Source organism: Bufo gargarizans, chromosome 2 (assembly GCF_014858855.1).
Source record: "Bufo gargarizans isolate SCDJY-AF-19 chromosome 2, ASM1485885v1, whole genome shotgun sequence".
Classification (NCBI taxonomy): Eukaryota; Metazoa; Chordata; class Amphibia; order Anura; family Bufonidae; genus Bufo; species Bufo gargarizans.
Window position 1 is genome coordinate 678,899,979 of NC_058081.1, and position 18,029 is coordinate 678,918,007.

Genomic DNA, 18,029 nt, shown 5'->3' on the forward strand with positions numbered 1-18,029 from the left:
ATCAAGGAAGACCCACGGACGAAAAAACGGTCACGGATCACGGACCTACAGACCCTGTTTTTGCGGACCTTAAAAAAAAACGGTTGTGTGCATGAGGCCTTTACCTGCTTAATCCCAAGTTGACGAGGTGCTGACACAAGAAAGGGGTGTTTTTACTCTCATGCAGAGCCACTCTGACTTTTTCTACAGCCATTATTGTTATGGATGCATTGATACCTAATATCATGTTTTTGTGTCTCCATTTTCTGAAAGCCGTTTTTTTTTATTTTTCGGGCGGTTGACTTATGTAGGGGCTCTTTTTTTGCAGTATGAGGTGACGGTTTGATTGGTACTATTTTGGGGCACATACAACTTTTTGTGATGTAAGGAGACAGCTTTTTTTTTGGCAAAGTTTTTATTCTTTTTTTTTTTTTTTTTTTACTGTGTTCACCTGATGGGTAGATATTATAGATACCTAATATATCTGTTAATTTATTTTTTATTTTATTTTTTCTATTTTTTTTTTACAACTTTATATGTGTTTATGATGGGAAAGGGGGCATTCTTTTTTTTTTTTACTTAAAACTTTTTACTTATTTTTTACTTTTTATATTTGTCCCACTGTGGAACTTTAACTTTTGGGGGTCTGATCCCCTATGCAATGTATCTGTATTGTAAAGCATTGCCTGTCAGTGTATTACCAGTGTCATACACTGACAGTTGCCTAGCGCTGCCTTCTCATCCATCGGGTCCCCGTCACTGCAGCGTTGGGACCCGATGGAGATGGAAATGCAGGTGCAGACCCCTGCAAACCCCCTGTTGCCGCAGTCAGCTTTGACTGCGGCATACAAGGGGTTAATCCACCAACATCACTGTTTACAGCAATGCCGGCGGATACAGCAGGGGCCTGGCTGTCAGTGAGTGCCAGACCCCTGCATTGATCGCACCCGTACCGCTCTGGTGCCCACCCAATCATCTTGACGTACTAGTAAGTCAAAGGTCGCCAAGGCACTGGCGGCCATGACATGCTAGTATGTCATGGGTCTCCAAGGGGTTAATAAAGTGTATCGGTTTAGAGCCACCTGCTGTTTTTTTCCTTGTTTCTCTGTCCAGTAAAATTGCTGAGGTGGTCACACATGCTCAGTTTCATCCTTCAACTGCTACCAGCCATATAAGACGCTATGACAGGTACACGAGAGAGCTGCCACACCCCTGAGCTGCCAGTCTAACACCTAGCAGGAGATCTCTGGATCCATGTGAGGTACAGGGCTGGTTCTAGCTCTGTTAGAAAGAGACTGTCATGTACTAAATGATGTCTGATTTTCATTTCTTACATTAATCATGATATAAGCTTTTTGAAAGCAGTGAACAAATACTGTAGGGTACATAGGTAGTAGTGATTAAAGGGCATCTGTCAGCAGTTTTGTACCTATGACACTGGCCGACCTGTTACATGTGCGCTTGGCAGCTCAAGGCATCTGGGTTGGTCCCATGTTCATATGTGCCCACTTGGTACCACTTGGAACTGAACCCGAGTTCAGGAAATGGTTTTTTACAGTCTAAATCAATTTCTGAAGTTATTATGTGAAGTAATAACTTCAGCTCATAGGAGCTAATACTGTACTGAGCGCTCGCTCCGTACAGTATTCAAACGAAGTATTATGCGAATCGACTTCGGATGTTTCATCCAAAGTCAATTCGCTCATCCCTAGTGATCACGTTTACACTGCCCGGTCCTGTCAATCATAGTGCAGAGGGCGCGGCAGTTGCAGAGAGAGAACAGAGCCTCTAGGTGTAACAGTAACGCCCCCGTTGCTCTTAGAGGGCACATATGTACATGGGACCAACACAGATGCCTTCAGCTGCCAAGTGCACATGTAACAGGTCAGCCAGTGTCATAGGTACAGAACTGCTGACAGATGCCGTTTAAACAGCTTAGGTCAGGGGCGTAGCTAAAGGTTCATGGGCCCTGGTGCAAGAGTTAGACTTGGGCCCCCCTTCCCTCAGTGCTTTGTGTGTCTTCTTATGCAGCACAAGGGTATTTGGGCCCCCTCAGGCTCCTGGGCCCGGTAGCGACTGCTACCTCTGCACCCCCTATAGCTACGCCCCTGGCTTAGGTGCCTTTAGTACTTCTTGCCTTTCCTGTTCATAGTGTATTCATACTTTATTTTATGTTAAATGTAAAAATGCCTTGCTCCTGTCTAAGGTCATGTCATAACGCAGATCGTCTTATTTCAGAGACAGAATATTTTTTACTGGAGGCACAGAGACTGCAAGATCTGGAACAACGATCCATTTATATGCAAAAAGTAAGTGCACCCTGATTGTGTATCTTTCTGTATTTCCGTGTAATAGGCTTGAGTGCGAGTGCGCAGTAATCATGAGGATGCAACAGTCTGAGTATCCACGGCCTGAGGGCTGGATTGGGAGAAACCTAAGGAGGAGCTCCGCAAAGCAAGCCATCAGATGCCGGCTTATAGTGATCTATTGGCTTAGGCCACCCAGCTGCCCCAGATCCAGAGCGGACTCCGTGGCCTGTGACACCACATTACTGGCCTGATCGGAAAAGTAAATGTAGAAAATCCACTGCAAACGCCAAGCAAATCTTCCTCTTCTTTGCCCCTATCATGTCTCCTATTGCAATTAAAGGGGTTGTCTCATCATCTATCCACAGGGTAGGGGATGAGCATATGTTCACTGGGGGTCTGATCACCAATCACAAGAGGATTCTGTGTCCACCCCCGTGTGAATGGAGCGGTGGTACACTGCTTCTCCATTCATCTCTATGGGACTGACGAGGATAACCGAATGCTGTACTCGGCCGTCTGCGGCAGTTCCATAGAGGTGAAAGGTGCATCATTAGCACACACGCTGGACCGTCACGCCATTCATATTGGTTAACAGAATCCCTGTTCTCATAATTGGTGGGTGGGGGGCCCACCGACAAGACACTTATGACCTATCCTGTGCATAGGTGAGAAGTTTACATTTTGGGATAATCCTTTTAAATATTACAAATATGCAGATAATTTTGTTATAGGCGATCCAGGAAATCACCCATTTCCCTCTTAATGAATGACAGCAAGCAGTGATCTTGAAAACAAGAATATAGAAAGTATACTGGAAATTGATACAATTACTATACAATTATTTTTTATTCCTGAAACCAGAGCAGCCCTTTAGCTGTAGCCCCTCACTCCCCCTGAGGCCCTTGTAGTTGTCCGCCGGCTTGTCTCATTTATCATTTTTGGCATGAAAGTGACTTAAAGGGATGCTGTCACCTTAAAAACGCATATAAAACGGCCATCATTACCTCATAGTAGCCCCCAGTCTGTTATTAATCATGTGTTTGATCCGGTAATCTGATGCTCCATACATGACAAAAACGATGTTTGAAGCGCCATCAGCGCTATCTTGCCGGTCAGCCTGAAGTCAAGGGGCAGCGGCTTCCTTGCTTCGAGTCAAGGTAAGCACGCCCCCTAACCGTCCCCTCCTGTGTGTGATTGACAGCTGGCAGTGCAGCCGGGATCGCGTAAGTCTGAGAGCAGGATGCCAGGCCGGAATACCACGGACCGCTCACGGCCGTGGAACACTGCCGTGTGCATTCGGCCTAAGGGCTCATTCAGACAGCCGTACGCTATCCACGGATTGCATTCTGTATTTTTGCAGACCCATAGACATCAATTTGGCTACGTCCTGATTTTCACTGACAAGTATAGGACATGTTTAATTTGTTTTACGGAGCCATAAAAGGAAAGAAAAGGGCCCCATAGAAGTGAATGTGTCTGCATCTAATCCCCAAAAAAAACGGATCTGCATTTTTGCGGACAGCATACGGACATCTGAATGAGCGCTGTTATATGTATGAACTCTGCACATGTTGACGTTTTATATTTAGGAGGAGCGCTCCATATAACTTTCTGCTTGGGTTACAATGTTACATACATAGATCGCCTTTTTAGCAATTCTTATGAAAAATTCACACAATGGGGCACACCTACTAAGGCCTTTTTTTTACGCCGGTCTTAGTTTCCCCATGTACGCTGCCGCTAGATACCTCTAATTTATGATGAGGCGTGCAACTCGTCATAAATTAGTCCATGCGCCTGGAGTAAAAAAAAACGCCAGCCCCTGTAAGTAAATTTGCCGGGGCCGGGGTCCCCGCCTCAGCATGGTCCCAGACATTCCCCTGTCACGATCATCTGGCATACAAGGCGCAAAACTGGCTGTGCGCCAAAATTGTGTTGCACAGCTGGACAGAAAAGGTGACTTGCGACACTTTTTACAAGTCCAGTAGTAAATGTGCCCACTGTGTCTGCAAATATAAGAGCTGAGAGGCATTGTGACAATGTGCCAAGGTGTATACATTCAGAAAATATATGGGTATCGGGGGAGGGGTTAGTATGATTTTATTTTTTATTTTGTAATTTTAGGTTTTATTTGTACATGGCAAAACTGCAAAATTTTTCTGTCAGAGGTGCAAAATGTCCAGAAACAGCTGGCAGTGAAGGGGTTAATATTATAAATGGCAGAAACATTTCTGCAGTTGTGAAAATCTGAAATCCTTCTCATTCCCTAATACTGTACGGCGATAGATTAGGGGATTTATGGCGGCGGTGTCTTTCGTTAATAGAGTTCTCTCTGTAGGAGACGGCGGGGTTGGCACTGGTCCTCCATGTGCTGGCAGCTTTCCGTCTCTGCCAGGGATATGGGGGGTGGGGTGTTAGGGCTCATGCACACAAACATTTTCTTTCCGCGTCTATTCATTTCAATGGGTCTGCAAAAATAACGGAAGTTACTCCATGTGCATTCCGTTTCTGTATGTCTGTTCCGCAAAACAATAGAACATGTCCTATTATGGACAGGAATGTTCTACTAGGGGACAGCTTTTCCGTTACGCAAAATACGGAATGCACACGGACGTCAACTGTATTTTTTGCGGATCCATGTTTTGCTGACCGCAAAAATACATACAGTCTTGTGCCTGAGCCCTTAAGCTGATAGAAGTATCTGGTTTGTCCAGGTCTCTTCTATATTATAGTGAATTTATAACCTTTATCATGGAGCTATCATTTTATTATGGCCATATATGGTTTACCAAATCCATCACTTCTTATTGGAAATCTTTATGTGCTTACAGTATTTGCCCGTTCCAGGAGCAGCATGCCATAAGTATCTGCCCTTCAGCGTAATCAATGGCAGCCGTAATTACAAGCAGACACTTTCTAGCAGGGCTGAGGCGTGCTATCCTCCCTGCTTGCTGCAGCCCCCATAGGCTTATCCTGCACACGGTGCCCGGTTACTGCAGCACCGCTCTATGTACTGAAGCCGCTGATCGGACCCCCCCACATATGATAAGGCCATGGCATATCCTAGCGATAAGCCACCCTGAACACACCCTCCACTTTATTCTGATTATCTCTAATAGCGTATTATTTAGCTATAATTCGTCTTAGAAATGTAACAGCTTTAAAGGGCAGATTTGTACCTATGACACTGGTCGACCTGTTACATGTGCTCTTGGCAGCTGAAGGCGTCTGTGTTGGTCCCATGTTCATATGTGTCCGCATTGCTGAGAAAAATGATGTCTTAAGGGTAACTGTCATGTTTTCATCAAAAAATCTATTTTAGCATATGTTACTGTTGTAGCAGCATTATACATAAAGCGATCTTTAGTTTCTTCACATACCACTGTTTTCCTAGAGTTTTTTTTCCCTTAGTTTCGGCTGTTTAAACATTTACAATATGAGGACCTTCTCAAGATGGCTCCTCTGAGGCCAAAACTGCTATCTCTCACTTCACATACACACTTGCCGTAGCCAGCAGCTCCCTGCTAGCCATTGAGATTGTGTTACTGAGAGACACGCCTCCTCACTCTGAAGCCTATTGCAGGCATGCAGTGTGAAGGACCGCCCCTCCGTCTTCTGTTTATACTAAAGGGAAGACAGACAAGCCCTAGCAATGGTCTTTTAGGGGAGCAGTGGAAAGGGACAGAGGACATTAATGAAAGCTGTTATTATAAGGTAATTACAGATCTTTTGACAATCATTGACAGACTAACTCAGGTATACACGCCTAGCTCTAATAAACTGGCAAAAAAAAAAAAAGGCAGTTACAAATGAGCCTCTAGTAGCAACGGGGGCGTTACCATTACACCTAGAGGTTCTGCTCTCTCTGCTGAGTCCTCTGCACTTTGATTGGTAAGAACAGGTTGATGTTTACACTGCCGGGCCCTGTCAATCAATGTGCAGAGGGTGCAGCAGTTGCAGAGAGAGCAAAGCCTCTATGTGTAATGGAAACGCCCCCGTTGCTCCTAGAGGCTAATTTGCATATATTAAGACATCATTTTTCTCAGTAATGCGGACACATATGAACATGGGACCAACACAGATGCCTTCAGCTGCCAAGTGCACATGTAACAGGTCAGCCAGTGTCATAGGGACAAATCTGCTGACAGATGCCCTTTAAACGAGCCTATGCACTGAGCAAAATATCTGTCAACATGAGATATCTTTAAACTAGAGCTGGCCGCATGCAGTAGGATGAGAGAGGAGAAAGCCGCTGCCGGACCTCTCTGCCGCCAGCTTATCTCAATGTCAACAAGAGGATCGGGCATGTTGAATTCTTGAACTTTATCGGCACCGACATCTGCCGCTTGCATACAGAAATCTCTGCCTTTTTCCCCCATGATCGTGATTTCAGTCAGCCATACCCAGGGTCAGCACCTAGGACAGGTCTGTTCCGCAGATATATGAACATCCCCAAATATTCCAGTAGCCAATGTCTTCCAGCATGGAGCACGCAGCCGACACGTGGCAGGCCTCTAGTATGTGATTTTATACTCCATTGATGGTGAAGTCTTTGCTTCTTGACTGGTCCTGTTGTTTCCGTGCGGTGTCCTTATACATTCATATTAATTGTACAAACCCAGTTGTAGTTCATCTTCTAGGAAAGAAAATCATTAGACATCGAAACTGGGATGGCGGCATTTGTCTTCTCAGATTGATCGTTGTCAGAGGGATAATGGGATGTGGGGTCCATCTAGTACTGTAAGGGACAAATGTCAGAGGTATGGTAAATAAATTGAGTGGAGTAATTAAACTTAGGCTTTGTAAGATCCCGCTATGTATTTTTCAGTTATTTCTTAGCTATTGATCTCAGTGAAGAACGCTGCAGATATGAGGATTCGTATTGATTTATCATTGTCAATAGTAGTAGTATGTAAAAGGCGTATGTGTGTGTGTGTGTGTGTGTATATATATATATATATATATATATATATATATATAGTATATGTGTGTATATAGGTTGCTGTGATTCAGAAGCAAAGAATTCTCTTCTTAAACTGAATTTTTCACTGTCATTGATTTTTCCATTCATTTGCCCTAAACAGTTAAGTGCAGTCTCGTTCGCAGTTGACATCGCAGAATATTTTTTTCCGGATATATGCAACGTGCTCCGTTATAATACATTTTTGGGAAGAAAATCAAGTCTTTAGCAAAGCTATCAGTATACTAAGGGAGTAACATGGATGAAAGGCTCCCCATGGATTCATACACCCCGGATACTGGTTAGCGCAGTGCTTGTCTCTCTCTTCCTGCCAATTCTAGTATAGAAGAGCAGTGTGATTTTTGGGCTTTTCCCCTCTTCTTATCTGTTTTTTAGTATTCTGGTGCCTATTCAGGTTCTCATTGCTCGTGGTTGTGTGCTTCTACCACTCCACTGTAGCCATTTGGACAGTCTCCATGGCCGGTACACCCCCGACTGCACATGGGACACAAGATTCTTGTTATTATTCAGCCGTGACTTAGGGGCAGATTTATCATTATCACGGAACAGCGGATGTGAACCCACTGTGCCACTGACTAGCAATTCTCCAGAGAGGCGTGACTAAGCAACTACCCGGATTTCACTAGAGCCTCAGATGGTGAGGATAGGCTTGACCGTCAGTAGTTGCAGGGGGCTACTCTGGAGCGTAAACCAGTCAGCGACAGCTGATACCGACAATACAGATGTAGTAAACCAGGCAGGGTCATGACCAGGAGCAACAAGACAGGAACCGGAGGATGATGCAGAGACATAGTCAGGACGAGCAAAGGGTCAAGGCGGGTGGCACAGGAGCAAGGTCAGACAAGCAGGCTGGTATAGGAGATAAACAAAGTCCAAGAACGAAGCACGAAGTCAGAAACACAAGTGGTAATCGAGCTCTTTAGCACAGGATTAGGACCTTGACACTGAGGCGTCTGGCTAGAGGGCTGAGCTACTAAAGTACCTGCAGGATAGGTTAACGAGATCACCTGACACAACTCGGCCCCGCCCAGGAAGTGATGCGTACTGCCACAACCGAAGCCGAGTTCAAGCAGTGTTCAGGTTGAATGGAAGTTGTAGAACAGAATCTTCATAGGTAATACTAACCACACAGGCAGAACCCAAAGCTGCAGCAGCGACAGGGATGGACAGGCCACCATCACAGATGAGCACGGTGCCCGGAACCTCGGCGGTAAGCAGGGAGACAGCGTTGCACAACGGACGCTGTTACAATCATAGGGGGATATTTATCATATCCATACGCCAGTTTTCTGGCGTAAAATGTCACAAAGTCAGTTTTTGCAACGTTTTAAATGCCACGGTGACTAAATTTTGTTGCTACGCCGCCCTCTCCGCTTTCTGAGACGAGAGTGTAGCGAGGGTGAGGCCAGTGAGCCGGTTAGATTTATCTTCTTTTACCCTAGTTTTCTGGCATGAATGAAGACAGAAATCTATGATCGCTGGGAGCCGGCGTATATTTCAGTTTAGGACTGCTGGAGAATGCAGCACCCCACCATAATATAAGCACATCCCCCGACAGTGCAGAGAATATCAAGAAGACCAGCGATGTACCGGCCAGATTGTTGAAGTGCTGCAGAGATGGTTGACCTTCTGTAATATTCTCCCATCTGCACACCGGATCTTTGGAGCTCAGCCAGAGTGACCATTGGATTCTTGGTCGCCTCTTTTACCAAAGCCGTTCTCTCCCGATAACCTAGTGTGGTGGGTTGGCCAGCTCTAGGAAGAGTCCTGGTTGTTCCAAACCTCTTCCACTTTAAGAATTATGGAGTCCTCTGTGTTTTGGGGGCTGTGTTCTTGTTTTTGTCCCTTTCTCCAGATCTTTGCCTCCACACAATCTCTGAGCTCTACAGGCAGTTCTTTCCTCCTCATGGCTCGGTTTTTGCTCTGATGCATTGTCAGCTATGAGACCTTATATAGACGGGGCTGTGTCTTTCCAAATCATGTCCAGTCAACTGAATTTACCACAGGTGGACGCCAATGAAGCTGTAGAAATATCTCAAAGATGATCAAGAGAAATAGGAGGCCCCAGAGCTAAATTTCAAGTATCACAGCAAAGGCTCTGAATACTTATGTCCATGCTAAATTTTTGTTTTTCCTTTTTTAATAAATTTGCAAACATTTTATAAAATTCTGTTTTCACATTCTCATTATGGGGCATTCACTGCAGAATGATGGGGAAACTTTTATTTTTTTTTTGTTTATTTTAGTATAAGGCCCCAACATAACAAAATGTGAAAACCATGAAAGGGTCTGAAGACTTTCCAGATGCATTGTACAGTGTATGTGTGTTCTGTATCCGTATTTCGGTTCACAAACAACGGATCCCAAAAATACAGATGCCTTCCAGGTGCATTCCACCCATTTCTCACTCCCATCAATAGAAAGGACTATTCTCATCCACAATTATGGGCCAGAATAGAACATGTTCTACAATTTGCGCAATGAGCACATAGATCCACAGAAAATATGGATGTGTGCATGCCCCCATAGAAATAAATTGGTCAGTGTGCTATCTGCAAAAAATATGGATCGTACATGAGGCCCTAAAGGGGTTGTCTCACTTTAGCAACTACCATTTATCATGTAGAGGAAGTTAATACAAGACACTTACTAATATAGTGTCTTTGTCTGTATTGCTTCCTTTGCTGGCTGGATCACATTATACGCTGCTCGTTTCCATGGTTATGACCACCCTGCAATCCAGCGGCAGTGGCCGTGCTTGCACAATATAGAAAAAAGCACCAGGCCAGCGCTTTTTCCTCCTATAGTGTGCAAGCATGACCACCACTGATGGATTGCAGGGTGGTCATAACCATGGAAACACACGGTGTATAATGTGATGGAAAAATGAATGCAGCCAGGAAAGGAGGCAATATGGACAATCACAATACATTAGTAAGTGCCTTGTATTAACTTTCTCTACATGATAAATGCCACTTGTTGAAGCGAGACAACCCCTTTAAGCTATTAAAGAGCAGAATAAAGTCATCAGACCTTAATTTGGCAGATTCATTCCCATTGATGTCCTGGTATTAATTGTTATTTTATGGAGATTGAGATTTTTAATTATGTTATTTACAAGAGCCTCTGCAGGAGTGACTGCCATAAGAAGTTTCCCAGAAGATGATACTGGAAGGCTTGTATATTAACTGAGCACGCTCCCCAAGGAGCAATGAGTTCTTAAAGTAACAGATCCCCCGAGAACTTTACATTCCATTGTAAATACATTATCTTGTGTGATAGACTCCGCTCTCTGCTCCCTCTATGAACTTCACTTATTCAGGCTGGAAGGAAGAGGTTATTGCAGAATCTATGAAACTCCCAACTTTGGAGCATTCTCAACGAAGACGTCAATTGTATTAAGAGAGGTTCGGTTATATAATGTCATCAGTGGACCTGCGGTAATAGCCTGAAGGGCAGTCGGTTCCCTACATATGTCCTGCCATTGTTTAGTAGTATCTCTGTCCTAGCCTCATCCTTCTGCAGTCTCTGCCGTAGATTTCTGGCTTCATTTTCACCAGAAAATGACCATGCCCCTTTCCTGCTCTGGCCGTGCCCCATCTTGGAAAAGTGACAAGGGCGGCGTAAAAAGAGATCACATTTAGAAAATTGCAAACGCACAGTGTGCGACTTTATAAAGCCACTTTTCTAATGCAAGAGAGATGATAAATCTACCCCATCGTTCCTTAAAAATGAGAAATTGTGAATGGATATTTTTTTTACAGCCCAGTTATAGGGATTTCTGCGATTGGACCCAGTTATGTGGGGCATTTGTTAGCAGACTGTTGTGTGGGGCGTCTGACCGTGTTACTGTTATATGGGGCATCTGGCTGTTGTACCTACGGTTATATGGGGCATCTGGCTGTTGTACCTACGGTTATATGGGGCATCTGGCTGTTGTACTGTTATATGGGGCATCTGGCTGTTGTACGGTTATATGGGGCATCTGGCTGTTGTACGGTTATATGGGGCATCTGGCTGTTGTACGGTTATATGGGGCATCTGGCTGTTGTACGGTTATATGGGGCATCTGGCTGTTGTATGGTTATATGGGGCATCTGGCTGTTGTACGGTTATATGGGGCATCTGGCTGTTGTACGGTTATATGGGGCATCTGGCTGTTGTACGGTTATATGGGGCATCTGGCTGTTGTACGGTTATATGGGGCATCTGGCTGTTGTACGGTTATATGGGGCATCTGGCTGTTGTACGGTTATATGGGGCATCTGGCTGTTGTACGGTTATATGGGGCATCTGGCTGTTGTACGGTTATATGGGGCATCTGGCTGTTGTACGGTTATATGGGGCATCTGGCTGTTGTACGGTTATATGGGGCATCTGGCTGTTGTACGGTTATATGGGGCATCTGGCTGTTGTACGGTTATATGGGGCATCTGGCTGTTGTACGGTTATATGGGGCATCTGGCTGTTGTACGGTTATATGGCGCCTCTGGCTGTTGTACGGTTATATGGGGCCTCTGGCTGTTGTACGGTTATATGGCGCCTCTGGCTGTTGTACCATTATATGTACCGTTATATGGGCAACATTATGTGGAATAGCTGTGGCCGGTGCATTGTCAGAGAGGTTTTCCCATGAAAAATATTCAGCAATTTTCAAACCAGCACCTGGATCTGATTTATTTTTGTAATTGCATGTAATTAAGCATTTAGTATAGCCTGAGAGCTATTCAATAAATTGTATCTGTACAGCGCCACCTGCTGTTTTTCCCCCCTCTTATTTCTTTGTCCACTTCGCTGAGGGGGACGCACATGCTCAGTTCCATCCTTAAACTACTTCCTGAGCTGTGGTAGAGAGAGAGTGATGCAGCGATGAGGGCACACCCCTAATGTGCAGCAGAAAGGATATACCCCCCGAGCTGAGAAGGTGAAATACATCTCAGAGCAATTGGAGCAATGAATGGGCAGATCTCTGCATCCTTGCGAGGTAAAGGGACGGTTCTAGCTTTGTTAGAAAGAGTGTCATTTTTTACATTAATCATGGCATATAACGCCTTTAAGTGGGGCATCGTGTTGGTGCACTGTCGGGGGCATTGTTATGGGTGGTATTTCTGGCACTGTATAGCTGGCAGCTGTGACTTGGGCATTAAGTTGCATTGGTATAGGGGGAGTCTGTGGCTGTTATGGGGGCATCTTCATGTTGCACTATGAGGAAGGGGCATCCGGGGCTGCTGCCCAGTTATGTGGGGAATCTGTTTGTTTTGCAATTATGGGTGGGCATTTGTGTCTTTATCATTTATAGGGGGCGCTGTGATAAGGGGCATATTTGGCTTTTGTATTGTTATGGTTATGGGCATAAAAACGCACATATATGTCGTATACATGTCTGGGTGTATGTATATTATATTGTATATGTAGTGTACAGTCTGGATGTTAAAGGGGTTAAACTACTGTCGTAATGATCTTCCTAATGTCTGCGTATCTCCATTATAAACCTAACTAATATGGACAGACCCGATTCCCTTAATAATCTCAATTAGATTAAAAATGCATCCCATGAATTTTATATTCAGCAATCCTTTTACCATGCAAGTATTAATGTAGTGTAATGAATTCTTCAGGGTAATGAGATGCTGCTCTGAATCTGGAAGAAGCACGAGGGAGGCGAGTGGTCAAATGTATTTAATTTTACCGTGGACATGCAGGGAATGGAAATTTTCCATTGTAATCCATTTAATAAAGGGCCTTATGAAATCTGCGTACGGCCCTGTCTGCAGACAAAGCGCCGCAGGGAGAACGGGAGAGACGTCGCTGGATCTAATGGGTAAGTAATGCTGCTTTTATTATTTTATGGCATTTCCCACCATTGCACAAAACTGGACAACCCCTTTAAAGGGCAGATTTGTACCTATGACACTGGCTGACCTGTTACATGTGCACTTGGCAGCTGAAGGCGTCTGTGTTGGTCCCATGTTCATATGTGTCTGTATTACTGAGAAAAATGAAGTTTTAATATATGCAAATTAGCCTTTAGGAGCAACAGGGGCGTTGTCATTACACCTAGAGGTTCTGCTCTCTCTACAACTGCCGCGCCCTCTGCACTTTGATTGACAGGACCAGACAGGGAAAATGTCATCACTCCTGGCCCTGTCAATCAAGGTGCAGAGGATGAAGCGGTTGCAGAGACAGTGGAGCCTCGAGGTGTAACCGTAACGCCACCGTTGCTCCTAGAGGCTCATTTGCATATATTAAAACCTCCTATTTCTCAGCAATGCAGGCACATATGAACATGGGACCGACACAGATGTCTTCAGCTGCCAAGCGCCCATGTAACAGCTCAGCCAGTGTCATAGGTGCAGAACTGCTGACAGATGCCCTTATACCACTAAAACGCCAGTGACGGGTTATTTCCATTGTATGTACATTGTATGTCTGAAACTGTCTACAGATTATCTTCCAAACCCACAACGGATTTGCAAATCCTGACTGTGTGAACATGCCCAAACTGCCCCTCCGCCTCACAGGAGCTCAGATAAACTGTTGGGGGTGATTCTGCCCACTAGGTTGGCACCAGTAACTAAATCAGATTTGTGAAAACTGTATTGAAGTCTCAAGAGATTAGTAACGCCAGGTATTTATAAAACGACTTACCTTTTCCTGTAGGTTAGAGTTTCCAGCGTCTACAGACCTGCATGGTGGTATAGGGGCTGATTCCTCCCTGCTCCCGTCCTCTGACCGCTCAGCCCGGGTAACGGGGGTTTAGACATTTCTGTTCATGAATCTGAAAATGGGGACGAGCAGAGCTGTACCACACACCGAACCGCCATACTGTTAAAACCACTGACAGTGACAGTTAACCCCTTAGTGGCCAGCCTGTTTTAGGCCTTAGTTACCAAGCAGTTTTTTTCATCATCACACTCCCAAAGCTATAACTTTTTTTTTTTTTTTTTTTTTTTTTTTTTTAACGACGTAGCCGTAGACAGGGCTTGTTTTTTGTGGGACAAGTTGTAGTTTTTAATGAACCGTTAGGGGGTACACATACCTCATTGATTGTTTTCTTAAAGGGTTTGTCCGGGCTTTTAATATCCTCAGGATAGGTGATCAATATCAGATCGGCAGGGGTCCGACACCTGGCACCCCCACTTATCAGCTGTATGAGAAGACAGCGAGCGCACTGTGCACGTGCTGTGACCCTTCCTATTCAATGCTGCTTTGCCATAGACAGCAGCGGTGAGCAGGAAGAGAGAAGAGAGACGGCACACGCCTTCCCTTCATACAGCCGATAGGCGGAGGTGCCGGGTGTCGGAATAGGTCATCAATATTAAAAGCCCGGACAACCCCTTTAATTCTTTCTGGGGGATATGAAAAGAAAACAGCAATAAAGCCATTGCCTTCTTACATTGTGAATTTGGTGATGTTCACTTTTTGGCAAAAATAACATGATAACTTTACTCTCTGGTTAGTACACTTATAGCGATACCAAATATCTGGTCAGGAGAGTTGGCAGGCCAATTGAGCACAGTAATACCATGGTCAGTAAACCATTTACCAGTGGTTTTGGCACTGTGAGCAGGTGCCAGGTCGTGCTGAAAAATGAAATCTTCATCTCCATAAAGCTTTTCAGCAGATGGAAGCATGAAGTGCTCCAAAATCTCCTGATAGCTAGCTGCACTGACCCTGCCCTTGATAAAACACAGTGAACCAACACCAGCAGCTGACATGGCACCCCAGACCATCACTGACTGTGGGTACTTGGCACTGGACTTCAGGCATTTTGGCATTTCCTTCTCCCCAGTCTTCCTCCAGACTCTGGCACCTTGATTTCCGAATGACATGCAAAATTTGCTTTCATCCGAAAAAAGTACTTTGGACCACTGAGCAACAGTCCAGTGCTGCTTCTCTGTAGCCCAGGTCAGGCGCTTCTGCCGCTGTTTCTGGTTCAAAAGTGGCTTGACCTGGGGAATGCGGCACCTGTAGCCCATTTCCTGCACACGCTTGTACATGGTGGCTCTGGATGTTTCTACTCCAGACTCAGTCCACTGCTTCCACAGGTCCCCCAAGGTCTGGAATCGGTCTTTCTCCACAATCTTCCTCAGGGTCCGGTCACCTCTTCTCGTTGTGCAGCGTTTTCTGCCACACTTTTTCCTTCCCACAGACTTCCCACTGAGGTGCCTTGATACAGCATTCTGGGAACAGCCTATTCGTTCAGAAATTTCTTTCTGTGTCTTACCCTCTTGCTTGAGGGTGTCAATGATGGCCTTCTGGACAGCAGTCAGGTCGGCAGTCTTACCCATGATTGCGGTTTTGAGTAATGAACCAGGCTGGGAGTTTTTAAAAGCCTCAGGAATCTTTTGCAGGTGTTTAGAGTTAATTAGTTGATTCAGATGATTAGGTTAATAGCTCGTTTAGAGAACCTTTTCATGATATGCTAATTTTTTGAGATAGGAATTTTGGGTTTTCATGAGCTGTATGCCAAAATCATCAATATTAAAACAATAAAAGGCTTGAACTACTTCAGTTGGTGTGTAATGAATCTAAAATATATGAAAGTCTAATGTTTATCAGTACATTACAGAAAATAATGAACTTTATCACAATATGCTAATTTTTTTAGAAGGACCTGTACAGGTGTTTTATTCAAATCTCTTTTAAATAAAAAAAAAGAAAGAAGATGTTCTTGCATTGTCGCATCCAAAAACCCATAACTTTTTTTTCTTTTTACAGAGCTGTGTAAGGGCTTGATTTTTGTGGGATGACTTGTAGTTTTCATTAGTATCAATTTGGGGTACATACAACATTTGATCGCTTTTTATTCTATTTTGTGGTGGTGAATTAGCAATTCAGGCATTTTTTTTTTCTGTTTACACTGCTGGATAAACGTCTTGATAATTGTATAATTTGAGTTGTTATAGATGCGTCAATATCAAATATGTGAAGGGGATTTTTTTTTTACTTTACATTTTTTTTTAACCACTTATTAGTCCCTTTGACATGTGACCCTCCAATCGCTTCTATAATACACTGTATTATTTATGGAGTACAGTGTATTATGCTGTCAGTAGGATACTGATAGGCAATCTATTAGGCCATGCGTATGGCATACACAGAGGGCAGACCTGGGGGCCTTTACAGGACTTCAGCAATCTCGTTCACGGCAGTGCCGATGGCTGTCAGTAGGAGCCCCTTCCTCTGAAACCACTTAGGTGCCTTGATCACTATTGACTGCAGGATCTATGGAGTCAAAAAAGCGAGATTGCTGCTTCTGTCAATCCAGGCCATTATAGCAGGAGCCTGGCTATCATAAGAGTTCTTGTTCATCCCTGCACGGGAGAATCATGCCACACTTAGGCTAAGTTGCCATAAAAATACGGTGGCCTAGACTAAGGCCCCCTAGTGCTAAAAAAGGTATATTGGTGGTCACTAAGGGGTTAATAGCATTGATTATCTTGTGACTTGGCACCTGTCATGGGTCAGGAAGTATTAGGCAGCAAGTGAACAGTCAGTTCTTAAAGTGGATGTGGAAACAAGTAAAACAGGAAAACGTAAGGATCTGAGGCGGAACTGTGATGGCTAGATCACTGGGTCAGAGCATTCCTGCAATGGCAGGTGTGTTGTCAGTATACAGTGGTCAGAACTTAGCAAAAGTGGTCCAAGGAAGGACAACTGGTGAACCGGCAACAGACTAACCCATCTGGTATGTTCCCACAGATGACCTACCATAACACAAATTGATGAAAAATGTACTGCTGGCTGTGAGAGAATGGTGTCAAAACACACAGAGCCTCTGTCACACCTTTGACAGGTGTTACAAGGTCTGAAAGACTGACTGCACGTTAGTGATCTGACAGCCTCTTTTGGTTTCACTTTGTCGGTGTGTTGCTGGTATGTCCACACCTCCTGTTCAGGTGTGGAGCATGTGACCTTTACCTCTCCCTATTTAGGGTCCATTCACACGTCAGCAACTCTGTGCCGCATTTTGCGGAACGGAATTTCGGACCTATTCATTTCTATGGGGCCACACTATGTGCTGTCCGGATCCGCACTTCCGGGTCTGTAATTCCGTTCCTGAAAAAAATAGAACGTGTCCTATTCTTGTCCGCAATTGCGGACAAGATTAGGCATTTTCTATTATAGTGCCGGCGATGTGCGGTCCGCAAAATGCGGAACGCATATTGCCAGTGTCTGTGTTTTGCCAGTGTCCGTGGATCCGCAAAACACATACTGATGTGTAAATGGACCCTTAGTCTGACTTTACCCATCACTCCTTGCTCTGGATAGTTTCATTTTGTTTTGGAAGAGCTGGAGTGTGATTCTTGTTGAAGTCCTGTTATCCATCATCCTCAGAAGCTAAGTGTTTTGTCCCCCCCGGTTGTTTACTAGGCCTAAGCGAGACGCTGGTTCCTTCACCAGGGAAGGAATGGGTTGTCTCTGCCCTGTCATTACTTTTTGGGCATCCGAGGATTACCAGGGTTTTCCAGGTTCCTGTCTATGGGCATCTCTACCATCGAGAGGTGCCCATACGGATAGGAGTTAGGGTTTTATAGGTGGTGATCCTTTTCCTTCCCTAGCGGTGAGGCCTAGTGTTCTTTCCTCTTCCTTCTTGTTGTCTTTTGGTGTTCTCCCCTACTACATCCGTGACAGCATCACAGCTTGCTACATATGGGGCTGTGTGGCCGCAGACTAGGCAGAGTGCCCATGATGACCCCTGGTCACTGCCAAAAGCACCAACAATGGGCACATGAACATCAGAAGTGGACCATGAT

At 44.7% G+C, this 18,029-nt stretch overlaps 1 protein-coding gene across 3 annotated transcripts in view; it reads left to right on the plus strand.

Moving 5' to 3' along the window:
• HOATZ (HOATZ cilia and flagella associated protein) overlaps window positions 1–18,029 on the plus strand; it is a 63,489-nt gene that overhangs the window by 18,330 nt on the left and 27,130 nt on the right. For all 3 annotated transcript variants that reach the window (XM_044278470.1, XM_044278472.1, XM_044278471.1), the window contains one exon: window positions 2,218–2,288. In XM_044278470.1, coding sequence (XP_044134405.1) covers window positions 2,218–2,288 — 71 coding nt within the window. The remainder of the gene's footprint in view (window positions 1–2,217; window positions 2,289–18,029) is intronic.